This window comes from Seriola lalandi, unplaced genomic scaffold (assembly GCF_002814215.2).
Source record: "Seriola lalandi dorsalis isolate HSWRI2012SDOR001 ecotype SW California unplaced genomic scaffold, Sedor1 jcf7180002054358, whole genome shotgun sequence".
Lineage (NCBI taxonomy): Eukaryota > Metazoa > Chordata > Actinopteri > Carangiformes > Carangidae > Seriola > Seriola lalandi.
In genome coordinates, this window is record NW_019524911.1 from 407,732 (window position 1) to 429,648 (window position 21,917).

The 21,917-nt window shown below is 41.5% G+C and overlaps 4 protein-coding genes across 11 annotated transcripts; 1 reads left to right on the forward strand and 3 right to left on the reverse strand.

Moving 5' to 3' along the window:
* Window positions 1-80: 80 nt before the first annotated feature.
* On the reverse strand, window positions 81-1,610 carry polr2j (RNA polymerase II subunit J). Its single transcript, XM_023408280.2, has 3 exons — window positions 1,410-1,610; window positions 343-451; window positions 81-260 (listed from the first exon to the last, which is right to left on the reverse strand). Exons 1-3 carry the CDS (start codon window positions 1,550-1,552, stop codon window positions 159-161), a joined length of 354 nt encoding a protein of 117 aa, XP_023264048.1. The 5' UTR covers window positions 1,553-1,610; the 3' UTR covers window positions 81-158.
* Window positions 1,611-1,627: 17 nt separating this feature from the next.
* LOC111656539 (ubiquitin-conjugating enzyme E2C) lies at window positions 1,628-7,858 on the forward strand. 7 transcript variants are annotated; one of them, XM_087174509.1, is made up of 7 exons: window positions 1,628-1,728; window positions 3,005-3,134; window positions 5,372-5,399; window positions 5,874-5,960; window positions 6,066-6,270; window positions 7,183-7,242; window positions 7,711-7,858. In XM_087174509.1, the coding sequence occupies exons 2-7, from the start codon at window positions 3,028-3,030 to the stop codon at window positions 7,746-7,748; spliced, it is 525 nt and encodes a 174-aa protein (XP_087030635.1). In that variant the 5' UTR covers window positions 1,628-1,728; window positions 3,005-3,027; the 3' UTR covers window positions 7,749-7,858. The 7 variants fall into 7 exon arrangements, with proteins under 7 accessions (XP_087030635.1, XP_087030636.1, XP_087030634.1 ...); XM_087174510.1 differs by having other exon boundaries at window positions 1,648-1,728; window positions 3,008-3,134; XM_087174508.1 differs by lacking the exon at window positions 1,628-1,728 and adding an exon at window positions 1,788-1,810 and having other exon boundaries at window positions 3,008-3,134.
* Window positions 7,859-9,027: 1,169 nt separating this feature from the next.
* Window positions 9,028-10,954, reverse strand: LOC111656518 (regulator of G protein signaling 9-binding protein). Its single transcript, XM_023408249.2, has 4 exons — window positions 10,753-10,954; window positions 10,433-10,636; window positions 9,747-9,889; window positions 9,028-9,274 (listed from the first exon to the last, which is right to left on the reverse strand). The coding sequence occupies exons 1-4, from the start codon at window positions 10,952-10,954 to the stop codon at window positions 9,092-9,094; spliced, it is 732 nt and encodes a 243-aa protein (XP_023264017.1). The 3' UTR covers window positions 9,028-9,091.
* Window positions 10,955-13,448: 2,494 nt separating this feature from the next.
* LOC111656514 (E3 ubiquitin-protein ligase RNF182) lies at window positions 13,449-21,129 on the reverse strand. 2 transcript variants are annotated; one of them, XM_023408244.2, is made up of 9 exons: window positions 20,736-21,129; window positions 20,595-20,657; window positions 18,147-18,194; window positions 17,872-18,002; window positions 17,541-17,694; window positions 16,518-16,585; window positions 16,207-16,330; window positions 15,882-16,114; window positions 13,449-15,743 (listed from the first exon to the last, which is right to left on the reverse strand). In XM_023408244.2, exons 4-9 carry the CDS (start codon window positions 17,917-17,919, stop codon window positions 15,561-15,563), a joined length of 810 nt encoding a protein of 269 aa, XP_023264012.1. In that variant the 5' UTR covers window positions 17,920-18,002; window positions 18,147-18,194; window positions 20,595-20,657; window positions 20,736-21,129; the 3' UTR covers window positions 13,449-15,560. The 2 variants fall into 2 exon arrangements, with proteins under 2 accessions (XP_023264012.1, XP_023264013.1); XM_023408245.2 differs by having other exon boundaries at window positions 15,882-16,111; window positions 20,595-21,129.
* Window positions 21,130-21,917: the final 788 nt, after the last annotated feature.

Here is a 21,917-nt window from a genome sequence, read left to right on the forward strand (position 1 = left end):
ACTGGTCCTGGTCCAGGATGAGTCCACTCTGACATCAACATACCTGAGAGACAGGTAAACAGGCAACACACCACACCCTGCAGGTTTTGACATTACAGACTTTATTTATAAAAATAAACAAACAGAAACATTGGGACATCATCATTAGTGGTGGGGCATCACTCAATCCCTTCCTGTTTGTCTTTGATGGCGACTCTGAAGCGTTCCTCCAGCAGAGACAGCTCACTGATCAGATCTGTGATGGCGTTCGTAAACGCTTCCTGTCAATAACACATCGCCTCCTGTCAATGAAACAGCTCAACCTTTCAAAATAAAAGGCCTCTGAAAGTGTGTGTGTGTTACCTGTGGACTGTAGTCAGGTGTGGTCTGTACTCTGATGACGATCTTGTGCTCCAGAGGATGAGGAACTTTATAACCAGCAAAGAGAACCTGAGGATCCTTCAACAGCTGACTGACACAGAAACACACACATGATCAGGTATTGATCATAATCATATTGATCAGTCAGGTGTAATACTCACTTTGAAGGGCAACTGTCAACTAATCACATGATTGATCATGACTGATTAAAGAGTGAATAACCATCATATATTTTTTAAACCAAATAGACTCATCAGTTTAAAAAAGTTCATGTTATTAGTGTGAAATCTTTAAATCTGCAGTTGATTTCAGCTCATGTAGCAGCTAACTGCTGTTCTACAACATGCTACTTTTATTTTGTTAATGTCAGTGCGTTGGTCCATATTTGCCATCACATTTTGGTCTGTATGATCTGTTGTCAGTTCAGTACAGATTTATCTGTAGGCTATCTGTCTGCTGAAAAATGATTTAACAAATAGCAGAAATACATGTATTTATAATTTTTTTTATTTTTGTAAAATTTCCTGATTAGTACATTTCTTTTAAAAATGTTTTAGGGAACCTTAATAAAAAGTGTTTATGCTCAGAACTGTATAAAGAAAATAATTTGTCTATTTATATTGGCCTCAGTAATCCAATATCTGTGGTTAATAGTTGAACTGCAACTAAACTTAACTTTAGACCTGTTGATTACTTACTTCATTAACAGTTTTGTCAATGAAATGTCAAAAGATAGTGAAAGATGTAATTTAAATGATGCCTCCAGCTGACGTCTCCAGGTGACTTATTTTGTACAAACTAAGACACATTCAGTTTAGTTTGACTCTCACATGACTGACTAATTAGCTCTGTGAACTGATCTGTGTTCATTCTGATAAATTCAGTTTATAGAACTAATTGTCTATTATTTATATAATAATTCTGGTTCAAAGAAAGAGAAGTTTCACAATAAGAGCTGCTATTTTTAGCCTTCTCCTGCATCCTGTTAGCTCTGTGTTTAGCATTCTATTAGCATTGTTAGCAATCTGTTAGCGTCGTTAGCCTCTTACGCTCGGATTATGTTGCCCAGCGTGTGGTCCTCCTTGTTCAGAGTGAACAGACAGGCATTGGGGACCTTTGTGTCCTTGCTGATGCTGATCTTCTTCTCTCCTTCAAACAGCAGAAATGACTCGAAGGCTGGAGGCGCGTTCATCTTCTCTAAGCGCGAGGTGAGCGGTATCGACCAGAAACACTACTTCAAAATAAGACGATGACTTCCGGCTCATTCTTCTTCGTCGAAACTCTCTCAGTGCAGAGTCTAGGTGAGGAGTCGTCCGAGGAATAACTGCAGCTGGAACAGCAGCTGATCTCAGCAGCTCAGCTCAGCAGGTGATGACCGGTGATGACTATTCAACACACCTGTACCTGAATGAACTGAGACAAACCAATCTCAACCCAAAGCTCCACAAACGTAAAGTTTTTCGATAGTATTTGTGGGGAAAAAGGGGAGATTGGTGAAAGCTGCATTTGGTAATTGATATTAGAAATCTAATTAACTTTAATGTGAATTTATGACACTTTTCATATGTGTGGTTTGTTTATTTATGTTTATCGAGATGTGCTGGTCTGGTGATTGTGCACATAAAACTCAGAGTCCACAGAGGAAGTGCTTTTGTAAAACATTCATTATGTTTTCAGCTGCAGTTTCAGACTGGCAACAACATATATTAGTTTTCACCTCTGATACCAAAGGTGAAATTTTCCAACGGGAATTATATCATATTTCAAAACTTAAGGACTACAGAGATCAGTCCTTTGGTCAAGATCAATTGACCACATTTGAATAGTCACTCTATCCTAAAAAACTCAGTAAAGTGACATTAGGTGGTGGCCCCATCAAACACTGAGACCAACAGTCAAGCAAAAAGGAACGTCACTCTGAACGTCCCTTTTAAACATCGACAAGTAACACGCACTACGTCAACTGTTCCTGGTTTGATCAGTTTGGTTGCTCAGTTCCGGAAGCTCCTCCTGCCCAATCACAGCGATGCTCCCTCCATGCTCGCCCTTTTCATTGGTCAGCAGGAGGTGGTTTGTTTTTGAAAGTCGGGCGCTGATTGGCCGTTAGTGTGAGGGAGAGTCTGTTTAAACCGGGGGGCGGGAGTGTGTTCAGTTTGAAACAGAGAGATTGCAGCTCGGACCACGAACACCCCGACACACGGTGAGTCCCGCAGGTAGGTGTAACACCTGGTTTATACACCTGATCATTTTTTTTGCTGTGTGTTCGCGTGGACCTGCAGCAGCGGGCTGTTTGTCCGCTCGGTGTTTGTCCCATAGGAAACAGACTCACACCAGAGCCCGTCCAGTTAGCCGGTTAAGCTAATGTTGCTAGCACGAAGCTAAAACAGTACTGGGGCGAAAACAGGCGAACTGCTAACGAACCGACTTTACTGGTTGACGGACTGTTTTTACCCGGCTAACAGACACAGGACTGTATAGCTGACGAATTCGCTGGTGACTGTCATTCAGTGCTATATCCGATAGCTAACATTTAGCTGCTGCTGAATTTAACAGGAGAATCTAAGGAGTGTATCCGCAGTGTGAGAGCTGTGTGTTGGTGTTTGTCCCGCTGTGACCCCGTGTCTCTGTCTCTGTCTGTATCCAGCAGTAACCAGACCATTTGCACTCATGGCCTCCCAGAATATGGACCCTGCAGCGACTGCAGCTTCCTCCACGGCCGCTCTGAAGGGCAGCGAAAGCGGTGGCAGCGCGGCCAGAAGCTCGGTGTCCAAACGGTAAGATAAACAACCGACCGGTCCGGTCATTCTGTCCTATGTCCTGTGTTTGTTTGTCCCAATGAAAAATGCTTGTAACAGCCCAGTATCTGTATTTGGGTTGAAATGATCCTCCAGACTGGGCAACACCAGGGATGTGGATTTAACTGGTGAATTAGTGAATGTTGATGCAGCTCACATCTGGAGCCTGAAACTCACTCAACACACAGTCCAGACCACAAGTGTTAAGTTAGTTGTTTCTTTATTGAACACAGCCTATAAATGTTCACACTGCTGGTGGAAAAAGTCAGTGAACCCTTGGATTTAATAACTGGTCCAAACTCTTTCAGCACCAATAACCTCAAATAAGCTCTTCCAGTAGCTGCTGATCAGACCTACACATTATTCAGGAGCACCTTTGGACCATTCTTCCTTTATAGAACTGTTTTAGTTCAAACATGTTCTTAGGATGTCTGGTGTGACTTCTCTTCAGGTAATTCCACAGCATCTCTACCGGACTAACATCTGGGCTCTGAATGGGCCACTCCAAAAGGTGGATTTTCTACAGGTCATTCTGTAGTATATTTATTTTTGGCTACATCCCCACTAATATGCTTTTCGTTTTAAAATGAAATGATTTCCGACCAGATGACCACTAAGCTCTGCATCGGAAATATTCTCCATCCATATTAACACACCTGAAAGCGCGTGTGCCAGTGTAAACAAGCAGGAAATTGTCTACTCAGTAGTTGTTTAGTTGCAGAAAATACTACAGACGAGGAACAGAATAGGCAGTTGAAGCATTAAAATGCAGAATTTAACTGCACAACAGCAGCTAGCAAAGACAACAAGGTCAGCAATGCTCCTAATGAATTATCCATGCTGCGTTCATCAATGGGAGTCACAACCTGGATTTTTCAAACTAAAACGGGGGTCAGCAGCATTTTCAAAAGTCTCAGTTTTAGGGCCCTCAAAAACTCTAGTAGTGTGGAAGCCAGTAGCAAAAGTGATGCCGTTGATGTTGACAATTAATTTTTCCCATGATGATGGGAGTTGTCCAGGACCAGAGGTGACAAAGCCCCAAATCATGATGTTCCCTCCACCCTAACTCACCTTTTGGGATGATGTTTTCATGTTTGTCCCAGAATAATGCCTGTTTTTCTACAAAATACAACAGTTTTTCTCATTTACATGCAGTTCAGTTGTCAGAAACTGAACCAAGATAAATCTTATCAAAGCTAATCAACACTATGTTGACCAGCAGGATTCATTATATTACAACACAGTAAACAGACATCCAGGCTCATGACAGCAGCTGTGAGACAGACTGTACTGACACGTAAACTGCAGCACCATGCAGCCCTGCACTCTCACTAAACAGCTCTAGAAACCGAGGGAGGTGTGCTCAGAAGTTTTACTGGCTTTGCTGTGCCTGTAGAGAACATATATATACACTGTTTAGACATGTAAGTAAAAGGCAGCATGTGGCAATCGAGTAATTTAAGCAAGTAAAGCCTCTGCTCCATCGACATGTACATTAGAAATGTGTCTAGACATTGAAACTGTCATACAGCTGGTGGCTGGTTATCACTGAATATTTGTGACTGACAGCAGAAACTCTGGGTTTAGTATATTTTTTTTGGGCTTTTGTGCCTTTATTGGACAGGATAGTAGAGAGAGACAGGAAATTGGGAGGCAGAGAGAGGGGGAATGACATGCAGCAAAGGCCGTCCGATGCGGGACTCGAGTCGGGGCCAACTGTAGCGAGGACTGTAGCCTCTACACATGGGGCGCCTGCTTAGACCACTACGCCACACAGCGCCCCAGAGTTAGTTTAATGTAGATCACACACCTGCCTGATACCTGATGTATTACTCTGATCACTGTTCTGTCAACTAGACCATCGTCCTCCTGCAATTAGTAATTTCTTCAGTTTAATCTGCTGGTCATTTTCTTGATTTAACATCAAATCCATCCCAGTTTCCCAGAATCCAAGTTGGTGTGTTTTAAAATGTTTTGCTTTGTCTGGCCAACTGTCATGTATGACAAAAAAGCAGCAGATTATCATTTGAGAAGCTGAACCAGCAAATTAATGAAACAATTGGTCAATTATCAAAGTAGTTCTTGATTGTTTTTGGTTTGATAAATTGCTGCATGTGTATCTGTGTTCTGTGTAAATGAGGGTGAATGTTGGAGAAATGTGAGGATGTGAAACTGAAGTCGAGCAACAGATGTTTAACATGTGTCCATGTCTGCAGGCTGCAGCAGGAGCTCATGACTCTAATGGTGAGTTCAGCTTTTATTTCTGTTTATTAACAGTGACCATGTCCTGGTTCATTTTAAACCACTGGGCTCACCATGGTAACCAGACATCACTCACATTAAGGTCTCATGTTGTGATCTTCTTCTCCTGTGCATCCAGAGCCTGTAAACTTGTTCTCTCCTCTCCAAATTTGATCTTGGCCTGTTCTGTGACTTTGTGTCTGAAAGACGAGAGAGTGAAATACAGCGTTTATAAACTGCAGCTCAGAGAAGATCACACCACATCACGCATGAAAACGTGCTCATATGCCCACGCACCAAATGAAACTCTCAGTAGCAACATGTGGGGGGACCATTTGGGCGTGATGACTCCTATTGACTTAATATTGAATCTAAAATGTTGATTTTGATAAGCTGGGCAATATGAATGTACATCTCTCACTATATAACCAAGTATTCTGCAAAGCCACCGTGACCTGTCTCACTCTGATGTTGCAGATGTCGGGTGATAAAGGCATCTCAGCGTTTCCAGAATCAGATAATCTCTTCAAATGGGTTGGAACCATTGACGGAGCTCAGGGGACGGTAGGTTCACACGCGGCTGTGATAGATCTGTTAGATATAACATAAGAGCTACACTGCAACTAGTCTGTGGAGGAAGCAGTTTGTTTACCTGTGTGTGTCTTTCAGGTATATGAGGGTCTCAGGTACCGGCTGTCTCTGGACTTTCCTGCTGGTTATCCATATCAGGCTCCTCGTGTGAAGTTTGTCACTCCGTGTTTTCACCCCAATGTGGACGAACAGGGATTTATCTGTCTTGACATACTGAAGGACAAGTGGTCAGCGCTCTACGACGTCCGCTCCATCCTACTGTCCATCCAGAGCCTGTTGGGAGGTAACCAGTATAACTAGTTCAGACTCCTGATTTCTTTATCTGAAACACATTAACTGATGAAATAATCAACATGCAGCTCCTGAAAAGTCTTTTAAAAATGAATAAATTCAGTTTCCTTGTGAAAATTAGGTTTTAAAAGTCTTAAATTCTCTTGCATGCTAGGGTTAAGGTTTCCTTTTTTCTTTTTTACTTTTTCTCAATTCTTTTCCCTTTTCAGACCTAAAAACTACTTTAATCTTTGTGCTGCTCATACATGTAGACATACTGAGGTGTCAGGAGGAAACATTACATTGAATTTAAATGGCCAGCAGGTAAAAATGTTGGTGCAGTTAAGGTTTAATTAGCCACTATGTTTTTAGTCTATATTTGTTCACATCAAACTGACTCCATTAAAAGTAGGCAAGTCAGCTGTGATCAGCTCCAGTTTGCAGTGTAACCATGGATGAAGTTTAACTACCACTGGATTAGTGTGATACTGCAGAAAGAGGTTTATTCTGGATGGACATCAGAGAAGATGATATCCTCAGGAAGTGGGAGTCACACTGAATCATATCAACATGTGTTTCATGTCTGTGTATTTTAAAGTATCTTCATCTCAACCATTATTTATGCACTTTTGACCTTTTTATCTTCTGACTCTTTAAATAAAAAGTAACATCAACTCTTCACAGGACGTTTACATCTGAGTTGCAAAGACATATGATGTTGTTTGAATAGTTTTTTCAGGATTTTAGAAAATCTCAATTGGACAAACGACAAATTAAAGTTGAGCCAACAAAGTGAGGAGAGCAGCTCACTTTGTTTACACACTTTACACCTCGTTCTTGAAATGCTGATAGTGCATATTTGTAAATGTTTATTAAAGCCAGAGAACAGCCTGTGGCAGACTGGTGATGTTTTATTCCCTTTCAGAGCCCAACAATGAGAGTCCTCTGAACACTGCTGCTGCTGAACTCTGGGACGATCAGGAAGGTGAGAAACATTCAAACTCTGCAGGTTGATGACACAGCAGCTGCTGCCTTCACCACAGTAGCTTTTAGATACAGATTTTACATTAGAGCCTGGACACATTAGATATAATACAGAAGTGATCGATCGTCGTGTTTATAGTTTGGTCCACACACAACACGCCCCCAGAAGCGTCAGTACTAAAGTACAGTTCTTAGGTACTCTATGTGGGTGTTTCAAATTTAAGGTTTTTACTTTTTGTACTTAGATTGGACTTTTTGCAGTTGCCACAGATTACACTGAAAATACATGCTGAATTTATAATTCAGTCAGTCACATCATTTAAATGGCCATCAAAAGTCATTTTGCTTTTTCATTTTCATCATTAGCGCAGTATGTTCATTTTAATCTCAGCTCGACATTATCTTATGTCAGTTTATAATAATATTAATATGTATAATGAAATGTAATATTATGATTTGTCTCTTTCAGCCTTTAAAGCTCATCTACACTCGACCTTCCAGAAATAAGCACCTCCCTGTTTTATTGTTCTTCTGCTTGTCTGTCTTCTGTGTTTGTACAATATTTTTATGTTTGTTCACCTCGATGTATCAATAAAGTTCTTAATTCAACATGCAAACAGTGATGGACTATTTGATGGGTATAACAGAAGTGTTCAGATTTCTCTACTGAAGGAGAAATTCTACTTTTTGTACATTAGATTTTCAATTACTTAATGTTAAATGTTACAATGCTGTAAAGTGTTAAAATTCATTTTAACATTTTACAAGTCAAACTGGTGTTTATACTTCACTTTTAATTGGTGTTAGCCACTGTGCTACCCTTCACCTAGCACAGTGGCTAATGCCATTTTTTCACCTGTACTACATATATTTTTATCTGGTTTAACTGAACCTAACCTTGGCCATTCTGGTAAATATGCTATGAAGCTGGTTCAGTGAACTGTTGCACAGTAAATATGATCACACAACTAAGAAATAATCATTCATTAATAAATGATTTAAGTAATGCCAACGATATATGTGTGTGTGTGTGTGTGTGTATATATAGTGGAGTATTTTCCCTTTGTCTGATGATGAACAAACTTATGAACATAAAATGCAGAAAAGTTAAAAATAATGTCAAAGAGGAGAAAAAAGGAAGTGGTTTACTGCAGCATGTAATCCTGAAAACCCAGAGTTAAACCTTAAATTACCTCGCTAACCTCAACTGCTGCTTCATAGAAGGCTACAGGTCTCAGTAGGAAGAGGAACAGCAAACGTTCATGGTACAGCTCATCATGTTTGTAGGATTCTTAATTTTGTGTAAGAAAACCTTTAAAGACGTTTATTGTATTTCTTCAACTGACTCACTCCAGAAAAAATGTAGTGCCTGGCCCTTTGGTTGAGACACTTTTGTCAAATAAACAATCTAGTCTCTATCATGTTCTAATTAAAACATTTGCATTTTTAATGAATTGCCAAACTGTGATCAGCTGGTGTCCCTTGCTGTTCACATCTAAAATCAGATTGAACCTCTGAACCTTATACTGTTAATGCAGTTCTTACATGAAAGGCAGGATATCTTTTATTTAGATAAATATCAAGTGCTTTTATTTTACAGAATAGGTTGTAAGTTTGAAAATTAAGACTATAACCACAGTTTAATTCTCAAAAAGAATAGAATAGTTATCAGTGTCATAAATTTATCTTAAAAATACATTCTCAACATTTATTCATAGGCAACAGCAGAGTCTAATGAGTTAATTCCAGATTCTATGAAAATCTTTTTTCTTTGCTTCACATTCAAAGACCAGCGGCCAGATCATGTTGATGTCAGCAGTGTGAGCCGGGACTCCCCCGTCCTACTGCCTCTAGCTGATACAGCCCAGTCCGCAGCACGGTGGCTGGCAACAGACAGCCATCTTGTTTTTGTTGTGTGAGGCGACCTCAACCTCCATCAGGTCCTCCAGGCTGTCATCCAGCTCTTCCAGTTCACCGCGTGCTTCGGCCCAGGCCGGCTGGGACGCTTCCACTGACCAGAATGCAACAGGCACCTGCAGAACCCCCACACAAGTTTAAATACAAACACTTCAAGATTTTCCCCCCAAATACACAACATTTCTACAATGTACTAGATACTCCCTAACAAGTTGAGGTACGAAGAAAAGTACAAGGTACAAGTCTCGTACCTGGGGTGTACCTCGTACCTTCTCGTACCTCAACTTGTTCCCAATACAAGAGCCTCCAAATACGCAACCCTTCAACCAGGTACGAGATACTCTCGCCAGGTACGGGACACTTGCACCAGGAACAAGATGCTTCACCCAGGATTAGGACACTTGCACCGGGAACAGGATACTTCCCCCAGGTATGGAACACTTCCACCAGGTACGAGATACTCCCCCCCCCCGGTACAGGACACCAACAGATATAAAACAATCCCATCAGGTTCAAGACCCAGTTCTACCCTATATCATGTTCTTGTTATCTTCCATCTGTTTAAACAGGAAGTGTTCTCTGTCTCACCCTTAGCTGCATCTCACTCAGCATTGCCTCCAATCCTCCGATGTGATTGTTCAGATCAGGACTCGGCTGCTCCTCCAAAGTGAGCCACGGCACCTGGACTAAAGCCACCCGGGCTGCCACACCCACCATGCCATCGATACATCCTGGAGAGGAAAGAGAGTGACAGTCATTGAAGAACGTCCATTGGTCCTTAAAGGAAGTTCAAAGGCTCCTTGAAAGAGAGATATCTTTGGTGTCTTGTTGGGTGTTCCTGATGTCCCTAAGGAGGTTCTAGGCTCTACCTGAAAAAGAAGCACCCAAGGCAAGATGTCAGGGAACCAGAAATCATTTAGAATGGTTCAAGGAACCTGGAAGAGACCGTGTAAGTTCTTGGAGAGCCCATTGAAGTCTTCTTGAAGATGTTCCAGAGAGTTCTTGAAAGGAGTGTGGGACCTAAACATGACCCTTGAGGTGTTTCAAATGGAGGCTTTAGGTGTATTTGAGGAGTATCTATGGATCTTTGACCAGAATTTAAGGATCTTTCCAGGATTCCTTGAGAAGCAGACAAGTGTCTTTGAAGAGGTTCTCCAGATCTTTGAGGTAGTGCCAGACACTCAGTATGAAGGATGTAAAGAAAGGGGCTAAGGTAAGAATGTAAGGAAGGGAGTAAAGTAAGAAAGGTAAGAAGTAAAGGTGCAACAGCTGACCTGTGTTGACCAAGGAGCGTCTGTCATAGCGCTGAGTCAGAGGGAACTTTCCAATCAGATCGCTCGCTTTATGGAGGTCAGACAGGAAGTTCTCCAAAGCTGACAGAAAGACAACCCACAGCCGTTCTGACACCTGCCTGTCCTCTATACCTGAGGGGTTGGAGTCACAGTCTGACAGCAGACGCACCAGACGCCGGGAAAGACCTACACAAAGACAGACAGGTTAGAGAGAGAAAGTTGCAACAGAAAAGTTTATAGACAGATGTATATTCTAATGTGTGAACAGGTATATAAAGTCCAGGTGTAGTGTCGAGGCTTACCACTGCAGATCCGATGAGCGAGCACCCTCGTTTCGTCCATCTCGTCTCGCAGGAAGCTGCAGTCTGCTGAGCTGCCGAGCGATGCCGCCAGCTGCTGGAAACAAGAGGTGACTCTACTGAGAGCCTCCTGCGCTCGCTCGCATTCACCCTGCTGCCGGCGCCGTGCAGCGAGCTCATCCACCGAACGACGCCACCGACTCATGATGTCATCGCCCACCTGAAAGGTGAGGAGTGACAAGTCTATGGATCTATAGCAGCTGCTTCACCTGGTTTAATTCATTCATTTCATTCACTCAGGTCTTTAACATAGTTCTGATGTTAAAATGTGAAACCTGATAAAACCATTGTTTTTGTAATGTTTTTATCTAAAGCAGTGGTTCCCAACCTTTTCCAACTCGTGGCCCACTTGAAAATCTCAAAAATGTTGGTGGCCCATATCTGATCTTATGGACGTCAAATAATACATTCCTAAGACACTTTTTATTTTAATGATAATGATCGTACATTCAGGACTGAACTGAAAGAGGGGAAGCTCAGTTTTTCTTTTTTGTTTGACTGAGGAGGGGGGATCACTTGTCAATTCACCATCTGTCTCTTTCCTTTTAAATCTTCCTGTTGCTAACCAGCTATCCATTTTGATACTCCAGTTTTAGCAATGTATGTCATGTTTTAGTGGGTAATCATACTGAAACAGCAAACTGTGGTCCAGTAGTGACAACATAAGTTCCTATCATTGGCTTATCACAGTGATGGGCCTTAATACTAGAAAAAGAAAAAACAATGGAAGGAGTTATTTTGCAAATTATTTTTTGACCCACTTGCAATTTCTTCACAGCCCACAGGTTGGAAACCACTCATCTAAAGAATACCTGAGGCCACTGATGAAGAGGAATTAGTTTATTTCATTTGTGAATCTAAACCCTGATGTGCTGTAGAAGTATTTGGTTTGTCCAGACACAGAGTCAGAACCAGAACCAGATCCATTTCAGTTGAAACACTCAACACACAGAATTCCTGTCCACCTACATCTGTCAACTTACCTCTGTCCATTCCCACCTGTCCTTCCACGTGTCCACTCACACTTTTCTACCCATACCTGTCAATTTACCTCTGTCCACCCACACCTTTTCATCTACATCTGTCAACTCACCTGTTCAACCAATGTTAATAACAGTTAGGGTACTGGAGGGTTAGGGTTAGGTCATCTGCTCAGTCAACAAATAAAATCATAATCTCTGTACAAACCAGCAATTACGCTGTCCATTTATTTCAAGTCAGCATTCGGCGAATCTGACTGACTGAAAATATCAGAGTCCACAGAATTTGTGCTAAAATGCAGATCTAGATGTTCTCTTTACTTCGTATAACTATTTGAAGACCCATAGTTGGCGGTGTGTGACGTTGTGAAGTGGTGCCGTAATGTGTTACGCACTTATCAGAGAGATCGTACCTGTTCAACCAAAGTTTCATTGTGCAAGTACAAGTGTTTGGGGCACGAGTGGGAATTAAAGAGGAGCCGTTCTCCCTATTACAAGTCAATGTACCATCAAAATTATTTTTAAGCTGTTATGTAAAGGTAGTATAGTTGCATAATGTTGCTTTAAGAACTGAAAATGATCAACATAGATAATAATTAACACATTTTATCTTAAGATGATGCAATTTCCCGTCAGTCTGTAAGCATCATTTAATATCAATATTTTTAAGGATCCTGACGATTCCATAGCAGTGACTCTGGGGTCAGACAATCTAAATCATAAAATGAAGCCATTATTCTCTGTTAGACAAACTTTAAATCTCTTTAACTCTGCTCTGTCTGCCCACTCACTGAGATGTTTGAAGTTTTTAAATAAAGAAAAGTTTGTGAATAAGGAATAAAACCAATCCTACCTGCTGCCGATCACAACTCCATCCAGCTTCTTCTTCTGTAGTGGAGGACCGTGTAGGTTTCTATAAACACTCTTCTTCTTTTCCTCTCTGGGGATCACCAGTGTTTTTAATTAAAGCCTGGAGGCCAGCTGAGGCCTGAAACTTCGAGCTTGGCTTCAGCATCTCCCAGGGGGCTCTTTCTTTTACCCTTAGCAGGCTAACCTCATGGATTCACCTGCCGAGGGAGGCTGCATCATGACAGGTGATAGATGTTATTTATAGACTGACCTGGGTCAGTTAATCAAATGTTTTAGCTGTTTCCATCCAGGAACAAAAAGGTCACTGGTGTTGCACAAGCTTAATAAACTAGTTAGTATCAAAAGTATGAAAATAATGAAATCTTTGGGTTCAGACTAGTTGCGTGTTCACAGGTGAACTCAACTCTGTCTCTGAAGATGGAGTCTGTCTGTTGCTAACTGGGCAAACATCAACAAAGTGCTGTGTCATGTTGTTGGGTCATGTCCTCGTCACTGCTACAAAATAATACATACAAAATGATCTAAAGATTAACTAGCTGCTGGGTTAACCAACTAAAAGTAGACATCAGTTAACAACTAACTTTGTCTACCATACATTCTTAACTTTACAATTATACATAATGCTAGCTATCGTTTGTACAAGTGTTAGCTTCTAATGTTGTGCATTATGATGGCTAAAGCTTAGCTAAAATGGTACAATGTCAGTTCCATTTGCTAATTTTGTACGTTGTTTATTTACTTAGTTGTTTTAACTTATTCTATTAAAAAATGTTACACAGTGATCAGTCATGTCTGTGTTTGTACTTTATTTGATTTTATAAATTTTTATCACTGAAACTAAACACAGCTGATCCTCCACATGCTCCGCCCACTACAGAGACAGGAAATGACACAACAGGTCAGCTGACCATCAGTAGGTGTCCTCTGATGTCACCTGATCATCATCATTATCACAGGACTCATTAATCAAACATCAAATCAAACGATGGCACTTTATAAAGACATAAACCTTAAAGGAACAGCCCACACTCACCAGTCTAATCCAGGACTGTTGGCCTAGCTCTGCACAAATACTTGAAGTAGAGGGAAAATGTTAGCCTAGCTTAGCACAAAGACTGGAAGTAGAGGGAAACTGTTAGCCTAGCTTAGCACAAAGACTGGATGTCGAGGGAAACTGTTAGCTTGGCTCTATCAGAAAAGAACAAAAACTCAGTCTATTTAAATCTAATGAGCCCAATGTGTGCTGGTTTGGTGTCCTGTGATCTGAAACAACTGCATATGAGATTTAAGAAAACGCTTCAAACAAATAATAATAATGATGATAATGATTATTTGCCGTGGTTATATTCAGAATCAGAGCATTTTCAGATCCAATATTTACGGTTATAACAGAATTAACCAGGTGATGGTGATGGCATCGGCATCTGAATTTGGCTGATCTTCAGTCTACAGTGCAGATCAATACACCCACAAAAACTGAAACTAAAGGATAAACAATGAGGCTTCTAGGCATTAAGTATGTAAATTGTGTCATCGTAAACAGTCACATCTTTCACCTCCTTACAGACGTGCAATATATTCAGCAGCTGACCTTTTTACTCGTGTGGACTTTGAAAAATTCATGACACCGACGTCCAGATGCTGCTGTGTCATGTTGCAGCTTGTTGGTCTAAAATTGTTGGTGAGTGACTTCTTGTGATCTCAGCTGCCAGGAACCAGAACCTGAGCAGACTCAAAAATCACAGATCAGGACTGAACACACAATCTGATTCTGCTCTCACAATTTGTGCTCTCTCTCAGATGTTTATTCCTCTTCTGATGAAGCTAGGCTAACAGTATCCCCCTGCTTCCAGTCTTTGTGCTAAGCTAGGCTGACAGCCCTGGACCTCTGTCTGCACTGGATTCTGGACAGAGAACAGGAGGGTTTCATAAACAGTGCGAGTGTTGATTTTAGACTCAGTCACAGATTTACGCATATTAAAGAATTACATGTTTGTTTCCAACATGGTTAATTAGTGTTATCATTTAAAGTCTGTCAGTCTGCACAGTGCAGCGGTTCAGTCTGACAGGTGTCCTTTAACATCAGGACACCTGGAAGATGATAAATAAGTCAGTTTGTGATCAGCTGATTGTTCTCAGTTTGTCCAGCAGGAGGCAACAGAGAGAAAAAACTTTCACAGTAAAACTTCAGAGACTCCGCCTCTTCTCTGTGATGATGTCATCACCGGTCCTGCCTGATTGGCTGTAGCCTCAGAGTGGGGGTAATGCTGGTATTCAGATGGGGGCCAAGTCAAAGTGGACGGGTGTGTCAAGAGTCAGATGGGTGGGTCTACAGGTGAGTTCTGGATTTATTCAGTTGTGGTTCCAATGTTCTTGATTCTATCTGTTCTCCTCTTGTTGATGTTCCTAAGGTGAAGTCCTGTTGTTGTTGTAGTTCTGGTTCTGTTGTTCTGGATGAGTTCCTCTGGTTCCATTGTTTTTCTGGTATGTAGTGTAGGTGTAGGTATCATGTTCTGACTGTTGTTTCTTTAGGGTTTATGCTGTTGCTTGTGTTGTCATGGCAGAGTGCGTGTTGTCATCGTCATGGCAATATGTTCATCTGTCTTCATCTGTCTTCATCATGGCATCATGTTGTGTGTCGTCGTCGTCATGGCAGCGCATCGCGTTGTTGTCGTCGTCTTAGCAGCATGTCATTTCGTTGTCGTCGTCATGGTGTCCTGTAGTCGTCGTCATGGCAGTGTGTCATGTTGCTATCGTTGTCATGGCAGCTTGTCAATTCATTATGGCGGCGTGTCGTGTTGTCATCGTCGTCATGGCAGCCTGTCATGTGTGTCGTCATCGTCATAGCAGCGTGTCGTGTTGTTATCGTCTTCATGGCAGCGTGTCGTGTTATTTTTGTCATCATGGCAGCGTGTGTGTGCGTGTGGCGAGTGCCTCCATCAGCTCATGGCAGAGACACTGACAGAACCCATAGAGGACGAGCAGCAGCAGCGTGGAGGGAACCAGACTGACCAGGACCACGCCCAGCCACAGCTGACCAATCATCAGCAGGTAAATCCCCAGAGGCAGGGAGCTGAAGTACACCTGTACACAGACACAATGACACACCTTTCAGGACGTCAGACACGCACCTGCACAACACTGACTAGTGTTGATTGGTGAAACTAGTGTAGACTGGTCTGACTCTTGTTGATTGGTCTGAATGATCTTGTATGTACTCACCAGACACAGCACCCCGAGCAGGCAGCGGGGGAAGCTGCGGGACGTCCAGGTGTGACACTTCTGAGCCGGCAAGTTGCAGGGCAGTGAGTCCAGGCTAGGGGGACGGTACAGACCCACCACATTGAGCATGCTCAGTGAGTCTGAGGACGGAGACTCCTCAGGGAGCTCCATGATGGTGATGACCAGACAGTCTGAGGAGCGGTGGGACGTCTCCACACCTCCTCCTGCTGCTGCTGATAGAAGACGGAGATCATAACCTTAATAACTCGGCAGAACAAACTTAAAATATAAACGTTTCTTAAATAAACTTGATGAGTAAGTTTACCCGTCAGACTGGTGGGACTCAGCACCACCTCCCCCCCACCTCCTGCTCCTCCTCCTCCTCGCCGGGCTCGGTCCTGACACGACAGAACCGCCAGGATGTGTCGGTCATCCTCCATCAACCACACCTGAAGAAGCAGAAGAAGAAGAAAAGACAGTCTGACTTAAGGTCGTCACAGTCTGACATCTGGAGGTGAGGAGGGAAGAGGAGAAGTCTCATCTCCTTGTTAAAAATAGAAAAGTAAAGTTGTTTTCATTGGAAAAGTAAAGTCTTACATGAACTGTCACCTTTTCATTAGAAATGTTAAGTCTCACCTCTTCTTCGGGGACGTGTGTCTCATGGCGACAGAACGGACAGCTGATGACGGAGGGTGACGACTCTCCTGAGAACCAGAAAAAAAAAATCAGAAAAGAGTCACATGACGCACTGGATGATGTCATATGGGTTAATTGCTGATCTGATTGACTCTAGTGAACTGAACAGACAGAGTTAACTGGTCATCGTGTTTTGTGTTGTATGGTGACTGCAGAATGCTGCTATCAATATTGATCCGTTGGTATGACCTCTGCTGATTGGGCAATGTCAGGGTTTTAGTGCAAGTTCAGGTCAAGTCACAGTTCCTTCAAGTCTTTTGCAATATTTGGACATGTAACTTGACTCAGACTTAAGGAAACAAGACTTTTCTGGAAGTATCAAGTCTTCTAAAAGACTTGGAATTGTGATTTTTCCAGATTAAAACCTCAAGTCAAGCCAAGTCCTCTTTTTTTGTGACTTAAGTCCGACTCAAGTCCACAGCTCTGGCTGATGTCAGGGGAACCATCAAATCATCTCTTCACAATGGATTCAAGACAAGTTCTGACAGGTCAAGTCCAAGTTAAGTCACCAGTTTTCATAAGCAAAAGAAAACTTTAAACTTGAATATGTTTTCTTTCAAGTATTGAATCAAGTCAAGTTGTTACAGAGTTAAATATCACATAAGACAAGTCTCACAGGAGTCAAGACCAAGTCAAATCTCAAGTCCTCATTTTTGTGATGTCTGACTTGAGTTCACATATAAAGTCCAAGCCAGATGTAGAGTCATTAAAGAAAGCTACAGTATGCTTGAGTTGAAACCTGCTCCTAAACATATCTTAATGTGGAGAGGTGTCGGAGGCCTCTCTGAGCTTGTTTTAGAGTCTCATGCTAGCACTGTGTTAATTTCTAGAACTTACATGTAGCAGCTTTTACAGACAACCCATAAAATATGACATTTTTAAGTCCAAATCCTCATTTTTGTGACATCTGACTTGAATCCAAGTCTCAGGTCTGCAGCTCGGGTCGATGTCGGGTAAACTCACCCATGTCGACCATCTTCTTCAGACACTTGGCACATACTCGATGCAGACAGCCCAGCAGTTTGGGTTTCCGGCTGCGGGTGTCGTAGCGGTTGTAACAGATTTTACACTCAAGTTCCTCCAGAGTGTAAACCAGAGACTGAGCCCAGGTCTGCACCTGAACACACCACGACAGAGGGTTAATAACCCTGAACACATCAGGACAGGTGAGTGTCTGCTCTGCTACACACTCCTGCTGTTTGTCCAAATTTTACTCACACTCTCAGAAGCAGCAAACATGAAGAGTATTTCTGTCAGAGCTGATGCTGCAGTGAAGGATGATGGGAGATCTTACCTTGCCCTCCAGCTCCTGGCCAGGCTCTGCCTCCTTCAGCTGGCTCATCCTTTTAGCTGTTGTCTTCACCTGAAGCAGAGGGGAGGGCCAGTGATGTGCAGAGCTTAACTCAATCTGAGGCTGTCACCTGACTGAGAGACAAAGAAAACGACTCTCCTTCAGTGAGATAAACAGAACAGCAGTGTGAATAATTATTTATTATAACTGAGGTGTTATTTGGACTCTGATTGTCTGATCAGTTTCTGCTGCTTTTTCCCTACACAGAGATGACCTACCTGACTTCAGATCAGCTGATCAGTCTGAGAGTCTGACAGGACGTCCATCTACAGAGAGACAGAAAGATCAGAGAGAGAGAGACAGGTCAGAGAGAGAGACAGGTAGTATATGAGTTGATTAAAACGTAAATACTGAGAAAATTAGTTTTTCAAATAATCCCGTGGGTTCATCAAGGTCCCTTACACTTTTCAATGTACAGATTACCAATTATCAAACTACTCGAAAATCTCCAGCCCCAGGACTTGACTTAGACAGAGGACCACCTATTACTGCTTTTGGAAACAGAGAATTTGAACATACTCCATGATTACTGTGAAAACTGGGCAATTAAAGTAAATCTAGATTAAACAAAAATTATATTTAAAAAAAAAGAGCACAAACTAAAAAATATCAATTTAATTTGGGAGAGACAACATTGAGCCATACAGTAGAGTATAGACACCGAGGCCTAACTATCACTGCTCCAGGACATGTTGTCAAAGCTGTAAGTGCACAGACAGATAAAGATTGTAGATCTTATTACAATATAAGAAAATTCATATTAAATTTAAAGATTTGGTTTAAAATGCTCCGAATTATTATTGAGCCAATGCTTTTGTGTGAAAGTGAAGGATTGACCCATTAATTACACAAGAGCACTGGGATTCAAACCCAGTTGAAAAAAATCCATCTTGAGTTTAAAATCTGCCCACACCACAGGTGCAGAGCAAAGCTGGGCCAATTCCCCATCTTAATTTAAATTTAAAACTACAGCCATCACAGAATACAGAATAACAAACCTTAACTTAGATTGAAACTGGTCGCCACAAGAGAATATGGCTGCAAAGAACAAAGAGAACTTGTTGAGACAGAAATTAATTTTCTCACAAAATGTCCAAAATAAAAAGAAATTTAGAGACTTCTTCCTTTTTATCAGTTTATTTAATCTTTTTCTATTAATTTATTTAATGTTTTTAGTAGTGTATTTAATATTTGTTATTAGTGTGTTTAATGTGTTTTTAATAATGTATTTAATGTTTTTATTAGTTTATTTAATCTGTTTTTAACAGTGTATCTTTGCGTGTGTCCTCGTGTTGTTTCTGTTTTATAATTTATGCTGCACCTTCTGATTAATAACGTATCTGTCAGATCTGATTTATTGTTTTTATTGATGTTAATTTGTTGGGCAGCCACACAAACACAGTAACATACGCAGAAACACACACTGTGTGCAGGGTATATTTATAGACTGCAGTTGTTATATAACTGAGGGGGGGGGGGCACTGGGGATGCTGACGTTGCTATGGCAACAGCTTTACCTGTTCCTGAACCTCATATTGGCCAATCAGATGAGTCAGATGCAGTCACATGTTGTTTGATCAGCTGATTCACAGATCAAAATATCATTAATGAAACTGATTTTAGCAGTTTGACTTTAAAGCTGCTGCTGAATGAAAACAAGATCAATCTGATTTTACATCATGACTTTTGTCTTTATAAAGATTCACTGTTAAAGCGACAAACAGAACATTTTTACTTTTATTTTTACTGTTGTCATTTCTGTGATGTTTTGCTTGTATTTTTTAATCTGTAGTCGTCATTAACAGTTTTTTATTTCTGTTACAACCTATACACAAACCTGCTCAAAGTGAGACAATTTTCTGACTGAATCATTTAATAACTGAAAACTGTGAAAACCCTGATTGGGTTCTCAAGGTTTCTAATGCGTTTCTGAAACATTTTGAGTATTTTTTTTCAAAGTTTTGAGGAAACTTTTGACAGTGAGCTTAAAAGCAGGTCTGTTTGAACCAATCACAAACGAGTGTTCAGTGATTGACAGGTGTGGAGTTGGAGGTTGAAATCCACCTGAGCTCCACCAGGCTTCGCCCTCTAATTACTGACAGGTAGGTGTGTTTGTGTTTCCCATCTGTAAATGAGGAGACACAGGGAAAGTCATGTGACATGTTAAACCCTGTCGACCACCAGGACCCACTGATACTGAACATAATCAACCTTGGGTAGATGTCATATCCTGTTGCTACACCTGCTCTATAAACCATACTCATCACATCAAACAGACAAACTGGAGTTAAGCTAAGCTGACAGATTTGCCCTGCTCCCAGTCTTTGTACTAAGCTAGGCTAAATTTCCACCTTTTTCCAGTTGTTATGGTAAGCTAAGCTAACAGTCCTGTGGAGGAGTCAGAAAAAATGTTGCTCCTTTACCTGACCTGGAGTCAGTCTCTGCTCAGTTTCTACTAATGATTTTACAGTACCTCACTTACTCATTAATTCATTCACTCACTCATTGATTAATTAATTAATTAATTAATTAATTCACTCACTCATTGATTGACTGATTAATTCATTCACTCACTCATTACCTGTTGGCTGAACCAACACTGCAGTAGTAAAAAAAAAAAAATAAGTTGCCTAGTTGCTTTATATTTTGTTGTATAGTTGCTGTACCTGTTGTTACTGTAGGTTTAGGTGCTGGCAGCCTGGATGTTGTCGGTCAGGCTGCTGTAGTCTCTGTCAGGTTGAAGCAACATGGTGGTCATTAGACAGCAACAGTTTATTAGCTAGTTGCTGGGGGTGCAGTAGCCTTACATGCTGGAGTCTGTCAGACTGAAGCCACACTGCAGCAACAGTCTGGTTGCTGTAGATGTAGTTGCTGTCTGTCTGGCTGTCCCTGTGTTGTCTCAGGTTGAAGCAACACTGCGGTGGTTGAACATTAATGCTGTGGTTGTTGTTGCTGTTGCTGTAGTTGCTGTATTGTCTCAGGTTGAAGCAACACTGCGGTGGTTGCCCGTCGTCAGTCTCATTAACAGTCCGCCGACGTCGCGCGACTCCTCTGACGAACAACAGCGGGAAACTACATGCTAACGGGCTACTGGAGCTCTGTCTCCGGTCTATCGCTCTGTCAGTTTGTCGGTTACCGGCCGCCGGTTGCTGTCCAGGGCTGGTCTCGGTGTCGGTGACTCACCGTCTCTCCTCCGTCTCACTGCGGCGCGCGGCCGGCGGCGAGAGCACGGGTTACCATGGCAACCAGCCCGCAGCAGGATGACGGGAAATCTCCGAGTGATGATCCAAGAGCAGAGAGGATCAATACCCTGTTTATAAGCGGTTAATACAGATTTATACGCACTTTATCCACAAAGGAAATTTAAAGAGTTGCGTTTTCCTCTTTAAATTAAGTCTGTTGGTTTTTTTCGTATTTAATTTGAATAAAGTGTGTTGGGTTTTTTGTCTCTCTTTTGTGTTTTATAACTGTCCCGTCATCACCATCAGCTGAGCTGCTGTGTAATACTTTACATTAGATTGATAATAAATAAAGAAACGCAGAAACTAAAATATTAAAAGACGATGTACATCCATCATCATCTTCATCATCATCATCATCATCATCACCATTAACAAGCGTCTCTTGATCTGATGTCTTTAAATCTGCATGTTTGGTGGAACTGTGACGGTTAACCAAAGAATTTGAGTTGGGTAACAATACAACTGTTTGTATAATTATATTTCCCCAGTAAGCACAATTTTAATTAATTATGTCCCAAACCTGTGGCCCTGCACACCCAACACAAATCATCCTTGTCCAGCTTTTTCTGTTTTATTAAATGTTTTAACTTCAAACATAAAGAGAAACAAGGGCTCCTAATTTGAAGGAAAAGAGCCCAACAATATGAACAACATCAATATTCAAAATTACTGTAATTTGTTATTTGTGGTAAACTCTTATATTTTTAAGAAGCATAAATAAATAATAATGAACATACCTGCTATTTT